At 36.4% G+C, this 18,899-nt stretch overlaps 1 protein-coding gene across 1 annotated transcript in view; it reads left to right on the top strand.

Annotated features, from left to right (window-relative positions):
• Positions 1-18,899, top strand: part of LOC107095723 (protein unc-13 homolog B-like) — a 213,717-nt gene that overhangs the window by 7,298 nt on the left and 187,520 nt on the right. Inside the window, exon 2 of the mRNA XM_015391973.1 lies at positions 15,835-15,864. Coding sequence (XP_015247459.1) covers positions 15,835-15,864 — 30 coding nt within the window. The remainder of the gene's footprint in view (positions 1-15,834; positions 15,865-18,899) is intronic.

The following is an 18,899-nucleotide window of genomic DNA, read 5'->3' as shown; positions in this document are numbered from 1 at the left end:
TATATATATATATATATATGTGTGTGTATATGTATATGTATATTATTACTTCTGGTCACAATTTCTACAGCAGCTTTGGAGGTTTGGTCTGTGCATAGAGGCTTATGTACTTTTTAGCTGTTACTAAGTCACCCTCTTAAGAATGTCAGTCTTCTTTCAGAACATCTTGACTAACCTGTTGGTGAGAGGTTTTTGGACCATTTTCTTCACAATTATCTCCTCAGTCACAAATGATTTCCAGCCAGATAAATCAGCACGCCTCCATCCTTTGCATGAGTAAGGCCACAGCAGGAATTTCTTTAATCCAAACAGGTAGATTTGCTAGTTTCACTTCCTTCAGGCTAATTCAGAGAAACAGGCAGGGCAACATTGTTTTGTTTTCTTTCCTCATTCCTGGCTTTGCCTTTGCATCCCGTAAAGAAAAATGGTCCAGTAACACACGCTTTGTGACAGCTCGGTTAGTATCCACACCCAGCTATTTCTGGAAGACAATTATCTGCTGAATAAATGCAAAACCTAATGGGATTACATCATACTCGGTTAAGTAAGGCCACTGTGAAGAATCAGGAAAAAAAAAAATAGTTCTGCAATATTACAGGATAGAGCTGTGGGGATTGTTGCAGATTTTCATTCAGAAACTAAGGGCTTAATTGCTTGTTGAAGAGAAGAATTTTATTTTTTATCCACAAAGGTAAATAAATCCCATTAAGTGGGCCGGCGGCTGCCATAGGCGAGGACAGTAGGTGAGAACAGACCGGGTCATGAAACACTGGAATGAAGCTGCAGAGGGACTGGTAAAGCTTCAGCGGCCTGTCTGGGAACAGGGGGATGGGAGTAGAGGGGAAATAATCCTCAGGCCATCTGCTGCTCTTGCCGTCCTCTGTGTGTGCGTGTGTACAGTATAACATAGGAATGTGGACTTCACATCCCTGCACTCATTCCTTTGCTTTCCTGATTAAGCTGTATTCATGTTTTGTCCTGCAGTGTCAGTGTACTTATCAAAAGCATTTAGCATTTAGGTCGTTCATTGCTTGAATTGAGGATTCCTAATGAGTGTACATATACATTTATGATAGATCAGTACCAGTCATTGACAATACTAAAATTTTATGAGCCGTGATTATGGGTAGACATTGTCTACCTGCTTTACCACCTTGGTTGACATGTTATTTAAGGTTTCAGTGTCAGTGGCACAAGCTGCAGGGCCACCATTTGGTTTCGTAAGAAAGCAGCATAAAAACAGCAGGAACTCTCCATTCATTTCCAAACCTTCATCTTAAAGGAATAGGGGTAATCCAGTAGGTTCATATAACAGCAGCAGCAACATTTCAGTGAATTAGAACATTACTGAAAAGTTTGTTTTAACAGTTAATTTGATTTAAAAGAATCTCATATACTGTACTTAGTGAATTCATTACACACCTTGATGTATTTCTAAGGTGTATGTCCGCTACTTTTGGGTGAATTTATCTCACAGTTAATTTAAACCCCAAAATATTGATGCACTAATTTAGATCTACCCATAAGTATGTCAGGGTTTGTGAATGTTGCCACTGGATCTCCAGGCATTAGAATCTCCTCCACTCTTCTTCCAGACACTTCCTGACTCTTCCAGAGTCTTCTCCAGCTGCAGCTGGACTCCACATTTTGTGAATCTTCTCAAAAAACATTAGTTGCCCATAGATCCTTAGAATCCTTGGTTTGATGGTGAAATTACCACTTTACCCCTTTGATGCCCTCTAATATGTTTATGTGACTAATATGTGACTATTAGGAATGTGGAAACATCTCTGCTGTCAAATTGAAGTGTATTTTCGTGATGATATGATCTCCTGGTAGAAAACTTCTGCACCTCTTCAGGCTATGTCTTGTTTACCTGGTATATTCAGACTGAACCAGATTGACACATGTAATTCAACTTGAATTCCAACACCAATCAATCTGGGAAGCCTAATTTACAATGTGTTTGCAAAAGGAGGGACATTCAGTAGAATTCTGCTAACTGATTGGGTACCTGCCTGCCATGTTGAGTTTTTAGCCAATCACAGCAGCAGCAGCAGCTGTGATATCATCACATTCCTGATTTCTTTTTCACAACTAGCAAAGTTAACTGATAAATTAAACTGGTTAACAAATCAGGTTTAAAGGAACAGCAAACATCTTACCCATCCACAAAGACAAAAATTGCATCCTTTAACTTATTTTTCATGAAGAAATAGAGGGTATTCCAGCTAAAAGTTGCACAGCTGTGTTTGTTTTTTATTTCAATCGTACCTCCTCTGGTTGACGTGGTGACGTCATACACATCCCTGCATTTGATTGGTCTGAAATATTTCTGTATTGGAGGCTAATGCATCTATTTGGCACAATGTACTTTTGTGAGTTTGTGAATTCACAAATCTTGCAACAGTTTGTCTTTCTGCTGTCTTCATACTCTGAACCTCTGTAATAAGATTTCAGAATGCCTGAGTCAAACCATGTAAGTTTAGGGCAAGTGTTGGCTCAGTGGGTTAGAGCAGTACGCTTGTGCTATGAGAAGGTTGCAAGTACCCGGTTGGGTCCCCATGCCTGCACTCTGGGTCCTTGAACAAGACCCTTAACCCTGCATTGCTCCCTCTGCGCTTCACAGTGGCAGCCCACTGCTCCCCAAGGGAATGGGTTAAATGCAGAGGTTAAATTTCTCCAAAGTGGGATTCAATTATTATTATTTTGAAATTAACAGACGACTCGCAGTGTCAACCTCTGGTGCATAGGGATGTGCCCCATTCTCCAGCCGTAGAGCAAACCCTTCAATACTGCAATAGCTCTCCCTTCCATCTAAATGTCTCAAAAACAAGAAATGCTGATATATTTGATATATGTTTTTAAGATGCTAATTTATTTTGTGGATTCATATACCAATATAAAGTAAACTGGGTGTGTACTCTGGAACAGATTTTTACTAACTTTATTTTATAATTCTATGAATTCAATCATTTTGCATGTCTGGATCAGGTTTGGCAGCCTGCTGGTACAGAACCACATAGTGAGTGATGAGTAAAACACTGAAACATATGTAGTATAACTTCTTCACCATTGTCTGGTCCTTCAGTAGATCTATTTCTCTAGGTCTGCAGGGGTTTGTGATCTAATGGAATTGAAAGGGTGTTAATTTCATGGCCAACAGGTTTTCAACCTGTGCGCTCTCAAAGCCACTGGGCTAAAGCTAAAAATAGCCTCGCAGTCTGGCTCCTTGTAATGACACTGCTCTTGTCTACTCCTGTCAGCCTGCTGAGCATTTCAGGGCCTGCTGCTCCTGTTCAGCAAATCTTACTAAGCATTAAAGCGCATAGTAGGTCTCCTCATCCAAGGTATATGCTCCTGATATTATCTACTGAAGGTATTAAAATCAGACTATCTGCTCATAGACTGGGGAGCACAAGTTTTTGATACAGCGCTGATTTTGTTGGTTTTCCACTAGAAAAGCAGGTAGAAGTTTATTATGATTTTTTAAATTATAAGTACCGTTTAACTGAGTGAATAATTCTGAAATAGAGATTAACATCATTACATTGTCTATTTTGATTTTTTTTTTAAGCAATTCACTCCAGGGTTCTTACCAGTTTTTTTAAGCTTGGTCTTTGCTATCAGGGCTGTAGTCTTAACGGTGTTCACATGATCACAGGGTTCCCTCATGGATAAGTGCAAATAAGGAGGGAAATGTGTTTAAAAACACAGGTTTTTTAACTAAAAGTCAAGGTATAGTGCTGGAGCAGAAGCCCGGATGACAGTAAGAAGATTTTCAGTGACTTTTTTTTTTAATCATAACTACAATTGCAGCCATTCAAATGGGCCTTCCCAATCAAACGGCAGCAAGAGGGCAGCCCACTTCCCTGCAGCTCCCCGCAGAATCCCCTCCAACATCCAGCCACTGGAGTGATCCCTCCTTCTCCTCTGCGTGTTTATTTTTTTACTCTGACTCCACCCTACCACTGAATCCCAGGGTCTGACCAGGAGATGCTTCTCTTTAGATCTTAATGTCCACAAATCATGACAGAAAGAATATTTAGTACAAATATTGATGTTTGAAAAGGAGTTGTAGGGGACCAGCCAAGGGCCCATCAAGGAAAGTGGGGAAATTTTGAATTGCTACTACTGTAGGGCTGAAACAATTAATCAGATTAATCGTGATTAATTGATTATTGAAATAATTGTCAACTAATTTAATAATTGATTAATTGAGTGTAGAGACTCTAAAATAGGCATTAACGTCACTGACAGAGCGTCCCAGCTTCAGCAGCAATTATACCAAAGTTGTTAAAAAAACTTTTTCGACTGTCGGTATGCTTTATCCAGAACTCCTCAAATGGAAAAGTTTTAGTTTCATCTGTTTGGGTTTTGTAAAAATGAAAGGAACCTTTTGCCATCCAATTATTAATCGAATGGTTGAAAAAATTATCGACAGATTAAATGCTTTACAAAATAGTCAGTTGCAGCCCTAATCATAACATCTCCTGCATTTAGTTTCATGACATTTGCTGCAAATCTGTAATTTTCATGACAAACAATATGATCTTGATTAGTGTAAAGCTCTAGTCGGGTGAATTGCTTTCAAGGAGAACATTTGTAAATAATTTTTTTTGTCTTGTCTTTGAATGACAAAGATGTAGTAGGTTAGACTTTGTAGCTTTTTTGCTCGGCTTTTTTTCATGAATAGATTAACCTCTTACACCCTAAGGGGGTATAAATAAATTTCTGCCTGACAAAAACACACAAAAGTAAATAACTTATAACCTCAAAGCTATTAGATTTAAGAAGAAACTTTTGGTACGTCTGTAAAGGTAAGATGTCATAGAATGGTTTTCTGGTGTCAGCACCATTGTAGCCTGAAATATTAGGGACAAAATACAAAATATTTTGCATTTTTTGAACCTCGCCAAAATTTTCTTTGAAATAAACATTGCAAAACACTACCAAAATATTATTTATAGCACAAAAAAGTAGTACAGACTTTCAAATCTAAATATATACAATATATATATATAAAAATATAACAAATTTGGACTCAATCAGATGAATCATATTTATTTTAGAATGGTATTAGTGAGAAATTTCTTAGGCGGAGGGGCCATTTTGGCACATTTATCCATAAATGTCACCAAACTGTGCCAAATATGTTTTTTACATCAATACTGGGGGTTTGGTAAAATTACGAGGTCACATAGCAGCTGGACCCGCCGGTGGGTCCGTAGGGTTCAAGGGGTTAACTACCCAATGCCCCAATTAAGACTTAAAATTCAAAGCTTTGTGCTCCTAATAATGTAACATAAAAAGCTAAGACTAAATTTTCGCAAATATAAACAAATTTGCTAAAACTATTTTTAAAACAAACTATGTAATTTCTTTTTTTTTCTTGCCTGCTTGGAAATGTGATTAGTTGTTCTGTAAATTAAAACTATTATTTATTCAACAAGAACTGAAAGCAACTCCTGCAGCCATAATATATAATTGGAGGTAATGCAAATAAGATGTTTATAATAGTATAATAAAATTAATTCTATTATCATTTGGAATATCATTAATAATAACACTGATACTTTGAAGGATCAGTTATTTCTGTATTAGTGTGAGCCAACCATCCTGCAAACAAAAAGGTGTAGTTCTGCACCAGCGTTTTCAAAATTAAAGTAGAATAATTTACTTGTCTGTAGAAATTTTCTTTATGCATTTTTGATTTGATCCAAGGTCCAGTCCACTTTCAATAGTTTTTTTTTTTTTAAACAACTAATTAACTTAAATAACCTTTTAACAACATTTTGATTTCTTACAGATGTGTTTTCCGAAATCTGCAGCAGGATCCTAGCTTGGTGATAATCTTTTAGCACAGAAGGCTCCTTAATGTGTTTTAGGGACATAACAGTTTTAGAAGACTTCAATTAAAAACAATTTAAAGGTTTTTGTAGGTTTTTAAGCAGGGACCCCAGGTTCTAATTCAGATATTATTTATCAGCAACAGTGGTAATTACTATATATTTTAGGGGTTGTAATCATGTTAAAATATTAGAACAACATTAAAAAGACACGTTTTAACAAATGCTTTGACACAAAACTTTAATTTTGAAAATGACAAATATTTATTACTATTACAGATTTCGTAAAATCATCATCTAACTTTATCAGCCGATGTAAACAAATTAAAGCTATTTAATTATATAAATATTTGGCTACATTTATTAGGTTTTATTCACGTTTTAACTGTTGGTTAAATTACAATTCTTACAGTAATTTTAGCATTTTTGGTGCACAAAAAAATAATGTTCTGAAATATCTGCTAAAATTCTAAACATTCAGTCTTTTTCTTGGTCTTGAATAAGACTCCATCTCTGACTAAAACTAAACAGCCCAATGTCCGGTTCCTTTTGTTTAATTTCCCTCAATGTTTTAAAAAAATGCGATCATTATCATTACAAGAGAACTTAGAGATCCTAAAACCTTAAATAGCTTTCAGTATTTGATCAGAGGGAGAGGATCCCACAGAAGAAGCTGTTTTATTGTTGCTTTGTTCTTGTGCTCTAAAGTGTGTTTAATTCACCACTCAGCGATCTGGTCTTCCTTTGAGCTTCAAAGCTGGACTTTCCCATCTCTGTTAGCAGATCAAACCAGAGCCAGCGGAGTAGCCTGTGAGTGCTCACGCTCAGAGCAGCAGCATGATTAAGGGGACAATCTGTGTATGGGGGGGGGATAGCTCTTTTCTAGTATTGTTCTAGCATCATTGCTTCTTCAAAGTCTAACAGAAATTACAGCCTTTATTTGTTTGCTTAGTGCTAAGTTGAGAAACATTTGCTCTCTTGGGGCGGCTTTTGTTGTTGCACTTTCTAGTCAGAAGTGAACATGGACTCTGTAACCTGTTTGGCACACAGCTCATAGCGTTTGAATGTCTATTCTTCTGAAAAAGATCATTTTTAAGGTCAAAATTATCATAAAATGTCAGCTTTACTAAGCTTATTTTTAAGCTGTTCGTAAAGTCTGGTATTTTCTTAAAATACTCAATGATTAATGGCACCCCTGCTGTAGATATGCTGTACAGCCCTCTTTTGCTTTTGGTAACGTGTTTCGCATTGTAAAAAATTTCACTTGGTTGGAAAACAAACACAAGATTTACATCAGATGGTTTCAAATGATTTGCCACAGATGCCCAAACTGAAATATATATATATATATATATATATATATATAGTAAATATGTTAATTAATTTTTATCATCTCCTTTAACGCATTTAAGGCTCCCTGGTTTAATGCAGAGCTGCGCACTCTGAAGCAAAACGCTAGGATACTGGAGAGAAAATCGCGTAGTTCACTGCTGCGTAAGAAGACCCTTTGTAAAACAAGACCAGCATATTTTTCCTCATTTATAGGGGAGAATAAGAATAATCCTAGATATCTTTTGAATACAGTTAATACAAACTCACCCAGAGCTATAGCTCTGTTGAACTGTAAATCCCAGCTGCTCTTAGCATTAATGTGCTAAAACCCTTGTGCAATCATGTTCACACATCTGAAAATAGTTTAGCTCGTTACAGAAGCTACAAAACTGACCTTCCTTTGAGCAAATTGAGTTTCTGGAGCATCACATTTGTGAGGTCAATTAAATGCTCAAAATGGCCAGAAAATGAGAACTCTCATCTGAAACTCGACAGTCTATTCTTGTTCTTAGAAATAAAGGCTATTCCATGCGAGAAATTGCTAAGAAATTGAAGATTTCCTACAACGGTGTGTACTACTCCCTTCAGAGGACAGCCCAAACAGGCTCTAATTAGAGTAGAAAAAGAAGTGGGAGGCCGTGTTGCACAACTGAGCAAGAAGATAAGTACATTAGAGTCTCTACTTTGTGAAACAGATGCCTCACAGGTCCCCAAATAGTACCCGCAAAACACCAATGTCAACATCTACAGTGAAGAGGCGACTGCGGGATTCTGGGCTTCAGGGCAGAGTGGCAAAGAAAAAGCCATATCTGAGACTGGCCAATAACAGAAAAGGATTAAGATGGGCAAAATAACACAGATATTGGACAGAGGAAGACTGGAAAAAAGTGTTGTGGACAGCGCTTGATTGGAGCCAATTTCATCCTACAACAGGACAATGACCCTAAACACACCTCCAAATTGTGCAAGAACTATTTAGAGCAGAAGCAGGCAGCTGGTATTCTATTGGTAATGGAGTGGCCAGCGCAGTCACCAGATCTGAACCCCATTGAGCTGTTGTGGGAGCAGCTTGACCGTATGGTACGCAAGAAGTGCCAATCCAACCAATCCAACTTGTGGGAGCTGCTTCTGGAAGTGTGGGGTGCAATTTCTCCAGATTACCTCAACAAATTAACAGCTAGAATGCCAAAGGTCTGCAATGCTGTAATTGCTGCAAATGGAGGATTCTTTGACAAAATGGAAGTTTGATGTAAAAAAAAAAAATCTTATTTCAAATACAAATCATTATTTCTAACCTCGTCAATGTCTTGACTCTATTTTCTATTAATTTCGCAATGCATGGTGGTGAATAAGTGTGACTTTTCAGGAAAACACAAAATTGTTTGGGTGACCCCAAACTTTTGAACGGTAGTGTATCTACGATTGGTTTATCTCTGGAAGGTGAGGCAGCATTTGCGGTAGCCATAGAATCTGACCCGGGTTTAGACTGCTTTGATCCAGTTGAACTTTGATCCAGTTGCTTTGATCCAGTTGAGTTAGCAAAATTATTATCTTCATCTAAGCCTTCAACTTGTATGTTAGATCCAGTTCCATCCAGATTATTTAAGGAGGTATTCCCTTTGATCTCCTCCATTTTAGATGTGATTAAGCTGTCTCTGTAACAGGGATATGTACCAAAGGCTTTTAAGGTTGCTATAATTACTGTAAACCGTTGCTTAAGAAACCGTCTCTTGACCCAGATGACTTGGTCAGTTACAGACCTATATCCAATCTTCCTTTTTTATCTAAAATTCTTGAGAAAGTAGTTGCCAAACAAGTGTGTGATCACTTCAGCAAAATTAACTTTTTGAAGAGTTTCAGTCTGGCTTTGGAGCTCATCATAGCACTGAAACCGCTCCGGTGAAGGTTGCTAATGATATTTTCATGGCCTCAGATAATGGACTTGTATCTGTGCTCGTCCTGTTGGATCTCAGTGCTGCATTTGATACAGTTGACCATAATATTCTTTTAGAAAGATTTGAATATTTTGTACGAATTATAGGAACAGCACTAGACTGGTTTAAATCTTATCTGTCTGATCGATTGCAGTTTGTTCACGTTAATGACAAATCTTCCTCATGCTCAAAGGTTACCTGTGGAGTTCCACAGGGATCAGTGCTAGGACCAATTTTCTTTACTATATAGACAGCATGGGATTAATTTTCACTGTTATGCTGATGATACCCAGCTATATCTGTCTATAAATCCAGCTAAAGCTAACCCATTACATAGATTACAGGTATGTCTAAAGACATAAAAACCTGGATGACTCTTAACTTTCTCCTTCTGAATGCAGACAAAACAGAAGCTTTAATCTTTTGACCAGTCTTTGAAAAAGAAGCTGATTAGTCAGTCAATTCATGTGGATGGGATTAAATTGATCAGAACCTGTCATATAAATCCCATATTAAAGCGGTTTCTATAATTTCCTTCTGTCATCTGCGGAATATTGCAAAAATTAGAAATATCCTGTCCGGGGTGATGCTAAGAAACTAGTCCATGCATTTGTTACTTTGAGGCTGGACTATTGTAATTCTTTACTATTAGGAACTCCATAAACTGTAGTTAAAGGCCTTCAGCTGATCCAAAATGCTGCAGCCAGAGTTCTGATGAAAATTAAAAACGGAGATCATATCTCTCCTATCCTGCTTCTCTTCATTGGCTTCCTGTTAAATCCAGAATAGAATTTCCATCTTATAATAGAGATCTGATTGTTACTTATGTTCCTTCCTTAGAGCACTTAGAAAACTTTGAATCAATTTGACTGTATGATCTGGTGTACTGTAAACTGCCTTGAGATGACATGTGTTGTGAATTGACTCTATATAAATAAGCTGAATTGAATTGAACAAATAAAACAATATTTAAACTTTTGAACTTATTTTCCCTGTTTTAAAAAGAAAAATACCAAAAACAGTATTTCCCATGTTTTTCTCCATGTAATATAGATTTTTTATGTGTATTCTCTGTAACGAGATTAAGATCAGTTGTTTTATCAAAAGCTTATGCTGTATTTAACTTTGATTGATTGGACCGCCCAAACCTGCTGTTGTGTAAAAAATGCTGAATGACTTTGGTCTAATTTTCTAAGAATAAAACTGAAGGCAAAGGCTGAGGTCAGACGGTGAATGATTTCAGCTTCGAGTTTGATGAAAACTTTAATCTCTCTCAACATTTTCTTTTGAAAAACCTGACCTTGGGGATTTCACATGTTTTTTGTAAGTGCACCACAAATTGTGATCCAGGGTCAACAAAAAGGCATGCTGACGGCAGCAAATGGCTCCCAAGCTACACTTTGGACTCTCCTCATCTTGGAAGATTGTGCATAGAGATACAGTGACAAATTACACATCTTCAACCATTTTGCTTTTTATATCCTCACCAGAACATCCAAAGTCCAGGGTCGTCTTATATTAATTGTTCTCCTCAGTTCATCACTAATTTTTGAAAAGACCCACCCTTTAAACTTTAAAAGGAGAAAAAATGCGCATGCACATCCCTGTACCCGCTTCCGTGAGCGAACTCCTATTAAATACGAGCGAGAGCATGCACGAGTTCCATTTCTTCTCGAGAAGTTGCGGGGATGGAATAAGACGGTAGCTCGGAGGGATCTCATCTCACCCATATTTATAAACAAAAAGATTCCCTGCAAATTAGACTACTGGTACATAAAAAAAAAAAAATCATGACCTGCTTGTAGTTATGTGTGCTGCAGTGACAATGTGGACATATTTGTGGGGCAAAGAGGGATCTGTGGCCACCATACAGCTACTAATGATGCAAATTACTAAATAAATACCCTTATCTTCAGTGGAAAGTTACAATTTAGAGGTAGGTAACCTTTACCAGCAGTGATGTGAAATGGATTTCTTCAAATAGCATGCAACTCTTTAGCTGTTGAGTAGAAACTTTGCAACCAAGGCATTAGTGGGAAGCCCGACCTGTGCTTTCAGTGTATGCCATTGCACAAAAGAATCTTCAAATAACACCCTGGTCTTGCTTCACTCTTCCAATGCCTTTCTTTTCTTCTCATATTCCTTGTTGACACTTTTTCTCTTAAGACTCTCGTCCATTTTCAAAGAACTGTGGTGAGAAAGTCAAGCATGACTTAATGAAACCGTAGCTTACCACAAATATACGTACGCCTGAAAGTTCACATGCTGAAAAAAAGATAGCTTTTAGTTTGCAATCATTCTTTTAGATATCCCCAGAATGATTGACAGTTAGGAGGACCACTTATTTAGATGATCCACCCGGAAAAAGAAAATCCTCCACTATATCTTTAACATCTGTCTAACTGATCCTCTATATTCTGTGCGTCTATTTGGACTGATATTTGAAGCTGATATTGCTTTTTCTTCCTCCATTAGCGTGATAGAAATTAAACAATATAAATATTATTCAGGTCTCAATAGAAACAAAAAGAAACAACTAAAGAAACCCCCACACACAATGGATATTAAATGGAAGGAGCAAACATTCAGTAGCTTCACGTGACTAGGATGCATGGCTGCTGAATGCTCTAATGAATCAGGGAATGCATTCACCATATTAGCCAGCCGATGTGTGTAATTATTTTTAGAGATCTACAGGATTAATTATCAGGGGCTGAATACTAACCAGTGTTTCCTTTAGGTCATAAGTTGGCTTTATTATTCTGTAAATGTATGGGAGTTTTATGTATCATATTATTATTTGCTAAAATGATTGGGATGGAAGTGACTTAGTTTGGAAGGAACAGACACATCAGGACCGACTGCTAATAAACATAACTGTTATTGTGTCATCAGGCAGTGGCTGAAGCATCTATCAGTCAGCTGAGAAAAGTTAGCGAAGGTGAACAGATCTAGAGGAAACTGCTGTAGATGGATTGAAAAGCATGACAAGCTTTGAGGTTACATGAAATGAAGGGAATAATAAAAATGAATTCAGCAATATTTATTTGACCCAACAGATGGCTTTGTTCAGTTCATGCTCGTTTTTACTCTTTGTTTTTTTACTTTATTTATTTAATTCAGGTAAACTCATTTAATTTTTATATGGCCAGTTGTATGAGGCTTTTTTAGAAAAACAGCTATAAATTAAATCCAATCATACAGATTTCAAGTAATTGACATACATTTAGCTAAACCCTCAAATCTATTTTTTTCTGACGAGATCTGGGTTAAAAAACTTTTTTTATTATTACTGTTATGAAATACATTTAGTTCATAGCTTTGATCAAAGTTGTTGCAATGTGACATAAAAAATTTGCACATGATTTGAAACATGTACATATAAATCTTTGCAATTTCTTTTCCATTTGATGTTTTCAGTCAATGCAGATATGAGTATGACATAATTCTTGTGTTTGGAGCTTTTGAGCAGCAGGTTTAATCTGTTATTTCGAGTCGTCACGTGAACACCACTGCTGTTTTCCACTAATAAGAACATTGGCTTGCCTCAAATCTTTGTTATTGTGAAGCATTTTAAAAGCTTTCTGTTATGCAGAACTCTTCCTGCTTAGCATTTTGTTAAATCGGAAATAAGAGGAAGGTTTTAAGTTTGAGCCCTCTCTTTTTGGACTTCATCACAGGCACAATGCTGCAGGGTCCGCTAGGTTACAGCCCTGCTTAAGGCATTAACTCCAGGGATTATCCCACCGGCCAAACGCTCGGTCACCAGCAGCACGCATCCTCTCATACAATCACTCCAGCTGACACGTGTCTTACATCTGCCCTGCTTTCTACCTCGCCATCGCTGAGACTAGCAGGGATTCAGACCTCTATAGGCAGGGAGATCTGACTGTTTTATTTGTCCTGCTTTGGAGGGCACAGATTTTAATACAGACTATATTCAAGTTTTTCTGGAGGTGACTTGTTTCCTTTATCTGCTTAGCTTAGTAATATTTTTACACCTCTGGCCCATTCATTGTTAGGATAATGAATGTTATATTAATTTTTGATTTTATTGATGCATTTGAACCATTATTTCTCTAAGATAAATTTGCACTCATTCTAACATCCTTTTAATGTTTAGAAGAAAGTTGCAGAGCTGCTAACCTCTTTCTGTAGCCATTCATAAGGTATGATGGAATATTTGATCAGTTTTAAAATATTTTATTATTAATTCAGGATAATAATAAAGAAAATAGAACATAGTTGATCTTAAAAAGGGAAAATGCCTTTGAAGTTTATGCATCTTTTGTAAATTAAAGAATTGTTGTGCGATTGATAGTGTCTTTTAAATCGATACTCTCAAATGTGACTTGATTCAAGGAAAAAATAGCATAAACATCTAATTATGTCTAAAAATAACTTATAAGAAGTGAGAACGCAGCTCTGTTACACAGTTATATTTCTCAGTTGAAGTGAATTCTTTGTGGTGGACTGTGAAGGAATTGCACCTTTACAAAATGATCCTAACCTTTTAGAAAAAGATTTTGCAAGCATAAAAGTAAGAAAGACTTTTAGATAAGAGCTAAATTGAAACCTAATACTGTTTTCAACCAGTTGTAGGAAAGAATGCATTTAACTTTGTCACAGTTTTATTTATTTTATCCAACCTTATGTTATTGCATTCAGTCTGTTTTGTAAACCTTCAAATCACCTCTGTATTGTTTGAACTGGGATTCTACACCTGTCTCTGAAATGAAGGAAACTTTTCCAACTATAAATGATTATTTCTGTAAAAAAAAAAAAAAAAAACATTAATATTTGGAGATTTTTGCTCTTGACATTTTTGCTTTGTGGTATTCTAGGATTTGTGAATATTATGAGAGCAAAAGGTTCAAAATATGCTGTGTTGGTGTGAGAAGCGACAGATGTCTCGTGTGAAATGAAAGATCCTTATCCTTGAGAAAATATAGATATTTTAAAGCTTGTATGAATGAAAGAGTGGTTTTAAGTATTAAATATATGTGCAAAAAACACATAATTTTTCCCCTTTCCATCAGGCCTGGCTGTATGTAGCTGATTAATACTGGAGGAAATAATTTGCCAATAATAACATGCAGAAAAATGCAGTCATTACCTTTAGGCAGAAAAAAAATGAGAATTTTTTACACATCTCTCTAAAGATTACCATAGTAGAATAGCATTAATAAAGAACCAATGTCTCCAAAGGCTGGCACAAATCAATAGAGCTGAATGATATAAAAACTTTATAAAATTAAGGCAACATGATAATAAATCACTGAACCTAAAAAAGGTGTCATGTTTATTACAAATATATAATTTTCCTGCTGTGAATTTATGAACTCATTACTAGTTACTTATGTGATAAGTGAGTGGCTGCCTAGTGGATAGGGCATAGAGCTTGGTATCCAGAGGTTTTAAGTTCGAGCCCCACTCCCATTGGTTGCCACTCTGGGTCCCTGAGCTAAGACCCTTAACCCCACAATGCTCCCCGGGCGCCGCACAATGGCAGGCCACTGCTGCCCAAGGGGATGGGTTAAATGCAGAGGGTGAATTTCGTTACTCTGTACTTGTGACAGTGCAATGACAATTAAAAAAAACTTAAAAAAGGAATTTTATACACTATGAATGAATATGAGGCCAAATGGATGGTATTTTATATACTACAAAAAAGAATGAAGACAGATTAAGTGGATCAGATTCTGTGTAGTTTTATGGAGAGCTGCCTTTGCCGCCTGGTAAAAACCAGACTGTCTAAGTCCATTTGGCACCTAACCAATGAGGCCATCAGGTTTTCTTTGAGCCTTTCAGAGACCTGACACTAGTGACACACCAGGCGCACTGTGCTGACAGCTTGATAGACGTGACCTAACAGTCTTCCTGTGAAGCTCTCAGCATTTTAATGGGAACTAAAGAGCAGATTTATAACTATTGCTGACAATATGTATTTAAACTTATTTCTAATTTACTAAATATTTTCAGTAAGGCTTATTTTTTTTATTACTGCAGAATCTAATAGCTGCTGTAGTCGGGCTCTGATTTAGAAGATGCAGGCCTCTGAGCTTCGACATGTTTTGATGCCCAACCCAAAGAAAATAATTTTTTTTTTATTGAATTATAATGGATTACTTGTTAGGTTGGTCTATATGTTAATGGAAAGGAAGTGATATGGCTGTCGTTTTGATTATATATAACAGTTTGGTTGTCATTTTGTTAACTATGCAAAAACTGATTGACCAAAGTAAACTAAAATTGGATGTTATTGAAACAAAAATAGCTTGTAAAAAAAGTAGGAATTGACAACAGAGATATCAGCTACTGTTCAAGTGTTTGTCTTTAAGGTACTTAGTAGCAAACATTTTAGATTTAGGTGTTTTGACTGTATGACTGTATTATTTGCAATATATATATTTATTTTTTTTTTGTATGCTGACAAAAATGTTCATCCATGTCACATTTTTTAGTTTTTAAATAATTAAGTTAGGAATAATTTGGCAAAAATAACACAGATATTTACAATTTTACAGATCTAATATTTTTTTGTTTTTGTTTTCCATATTTAGGGACTTAATACAAATTTCATCACAATAATAAGTATTTTTTTAAATTAAAATTAAAAACTGAAATGTTGAGAAGAAAAACAAGCTTTTAAAAATGTATGGGGACATCATGTCTCCTTTTCCAAACATTCACTAATCCACATTCTCTCTTTTTTTCAGTAAAGAAAGCCAAACTTCATGGCCCACCAGGTAAGAACCTATTCAAATATTCTGCTTAATTTTTTATGCTAGCCTTCATGAATCTCTGAATTAGAGCATATTTATAAATAAATCCATCAAATATTTTGTTTGCCACCTTTTTTTATTTTTTATTTTCTTCAGACCTGACTTAATTGTTGGTGAAATTTAGTGAAGTTCAGGTGACAGTACTATAAGATTTTGGTAGTAATGAATTAAATGATAAAATGGGTGAAGATTCCTTAACTTTCTGTTTCATCACATCTCAAAGGTGATGTATTGGAAAGTTTGAACTGTGACAGCTGACATGTTCAAGAAACCAGTTTAAGAGGATTCATGTAGACCCTGGCATTTACAGAAGTCTGCGGTGTCATGACAGAAAACCCAAAGTTAGGAAACCACAAGTTAGGAAACCACAGCAGGAGTAGACAGGAAATACCATACAAAAAGGAAACAGATCAGTGGCTGATAAAGAGTCAAGGCAGAGAAAAAAAATAAATTTAACTAATTTTAATTTGTAAGGATTCAATGGGAAGACTTGATTAAGATGAAGTTTTCCCCCAAAGCTGTTTGGTTTGATAGATGGCCTGTACTTATATAGCAGCTTTCTAGTTTGTTTGAATGCTCCCATTATCTGCACAACAGTGGAGTGTTCTGCTCCTCTACTAAAACAGCTCAGTGAGAGATGGACAGGGAAGAGCGTGGGAAGTGAGAACGTAGTTTAAAGCAGAGTAGTGATATCTGGAATCATGATGTCATAATCTCCAAGGTAAATGCACTTTGTTTTAAATGGAAATACATTAAATCTAAGCAGTGTCTATCCATTTATCCATCCATTTTCCATCCGCTTATCCCTACTGAGGTCGCAAAGGGTGCTGGTCCCTAACTCCAGCTGTCAGTGGGCAAGGTACACCCTGGGGTCAACCCTGGACCGGTCGCCAGTCCAGCGCAGGGAAACACAGAGAAAGACAGGACAAACAACCATTCACACAGACATTCCTAAGGCGAATTTAGAGAAGAAGATAAACCTAACAGTCATGTTTTTGGACTGTGGGAGGAAGCCGGAGTACCCAGAGAGAACCCACGCTTAGGGAGGATATGCAAACTCCTTGCTTAAATAAGCCGGACGGGGAATCGAACCTGAAACCTTCTTGCTGCAAGGCAACCGTGCTACCCACCGCTCCACTGTGCAGTCAATGTAAGCAGTGCTTAGTCTAAAAGAAGCATTTTCAACAAAAATTCATTGAAGATTCTATAGATCCATAAAGCGGCTCCTGAAAAAATCCTGCAGTCTGTGTTCAATTTTAAAATTTTATATATACAGACTTTGACCTTTTGTGGTTCCTTTAGCTTCATCTGAAGACATCTTGGTATATATACTGTATCTTGCTATCAATGAGTTATTAATGTCTCACTGTGTTACAGTTTCACTTTCAACCGGTCAAATTGTTAGTCTTGGTGCCCAGTCTCCTTTTTTTCCCAGTCAGGTCCATTTGTACTCTTCCTTTAAGATTTGTACGACACTATGTAAAAAGAGGAGATTGCACATAACTATTTCAAACATTCCTAACAGATAAATGCAATTAGGAGGCACTTTTAATGTCGTTTGGCTGCAGCTGTTTGTCCCTTCAACTTGTCTGCAGGCAGCGTTGAGGGGAGAACAACAGAAATGAGTGGGAGAATAAGAAATCAAACTGGAGGCGGAGGGAAGACAAATCAATAGATCATCACAGACAAAGGGCCACCTGCTTGCCTCAGAACAACCTGTCATTCATTTTTAAAGGAGAACATGGAGAAAAATCTTTCAGACACTTGAAGAGAAAAACTCAGAGTCCAGAGTATACAGTAATTTGTGCCAAGTAGTTTTGAGGAGAGAAAATACAGGAGTAGGATCATAGGAATTAGTTTTATTTTCATCACTCTTCTTGGTTTGGTCTAATTTCCCTAAACCTTACATGGAAATGTCAAAACCTCTCTTTATTCCCTAACTTGATCATTTTTGCCCCAGATTTTTTTGATCGTCAGTGAATTATTAAACACATGTACATACTTTATGTATGTTTTCTTTTAAGGTTTTTTTTTATATAAATAACAACCAAGACTCTTTTTTTATATGAATAAACAGCCAAGACAGGAAAAAAAGCAGACAACAAAAAGTAAACAAATACAACAAAAACTATATTCAAAAGATGATTATAAATTCAATGAATATTGTATGGGAATTGCTGCCAAAACAGGCTGATATTGCTGCAGCACTGCATACAAATTAAAGTTTTGATTTCTTACAGTAAATGCTTGTAAATCTATCAAATGCTGTGCTTTGTCACTGCAATATTTTTGATTTTTCTGGACCAACAATTAGAACAGTTTTTGACTTTAGAAGCCATTTAATAGTAAGAAATCCCTTATAAACTGATAGTGTTTTTTACAGTGTTATAATTTTTATTTATAACTTCTGGATTTCAGTCTATGAGGCTGCATTTCAACTTCTGGACCAAATCCTAAAAATATTTGGTCTTTTTGTCAATGAAATGGCGGCTACAAGTTGACTTCTGTGTTTCCACTTTTATTTTTTTGTTATTTATTTTTTTTGTTTGTATATTTTTAGTCCAACGACCCACTGTTCTGATATCCTGTAAAATAGACAGATCTGCCTAAAGTGTTAGGAAAAAGTTGCCGTGCTGGACCATTTTTTTTTTTTATCCCACTCTTCTTTCTTTAAAGTTATTTGGTTGCAGTTCTTCTACAGTTAGAAATTTTTAACTTTTTTCAATCTCTGGATATTGAAGTAAAGAGAAAGTAAAGCAAAAACAAATATTTGTATTTCAATACTAAACTGTAAGGAGGTCAAGAAAGAATCCTCTTTTAAAGAAGTGGTCAAAAAGTTGCATCTGTCTGGTAGTTGCTCACTTTTAGTATACAGCTATCTTCTTTCTTATAGTCTGTGGTTTTTGGAGGTTTTCATATTTTAAGTACCGTATTTTCACGACCATAAGGCGCACCGGACTAAAAGGCGCACTCTCAGCTATGTGTCCCATTTCTGTATT

The sequence above is a fragment of the Cyprinodon variegatus genome, unplaced genomic scaffold (genome assembly GCF_000732505.1).
Source record: "Cyprinodon variegatus isolate N-32 unplaced genomic scaffold, C_variegatus-1.0 Scaffold567, whole genome shotgun sequence".
Lineage (NCBI taxonomy): Eukaryota > Metazoa > Chordata > Actinopteri > Cyprinodontiformes > Cyprinodontidae > Cyprinodon > Cyprinodon variegatus.
This window is presented reverse-complemented; position numbering and strand designations above follow the sequence as displayed.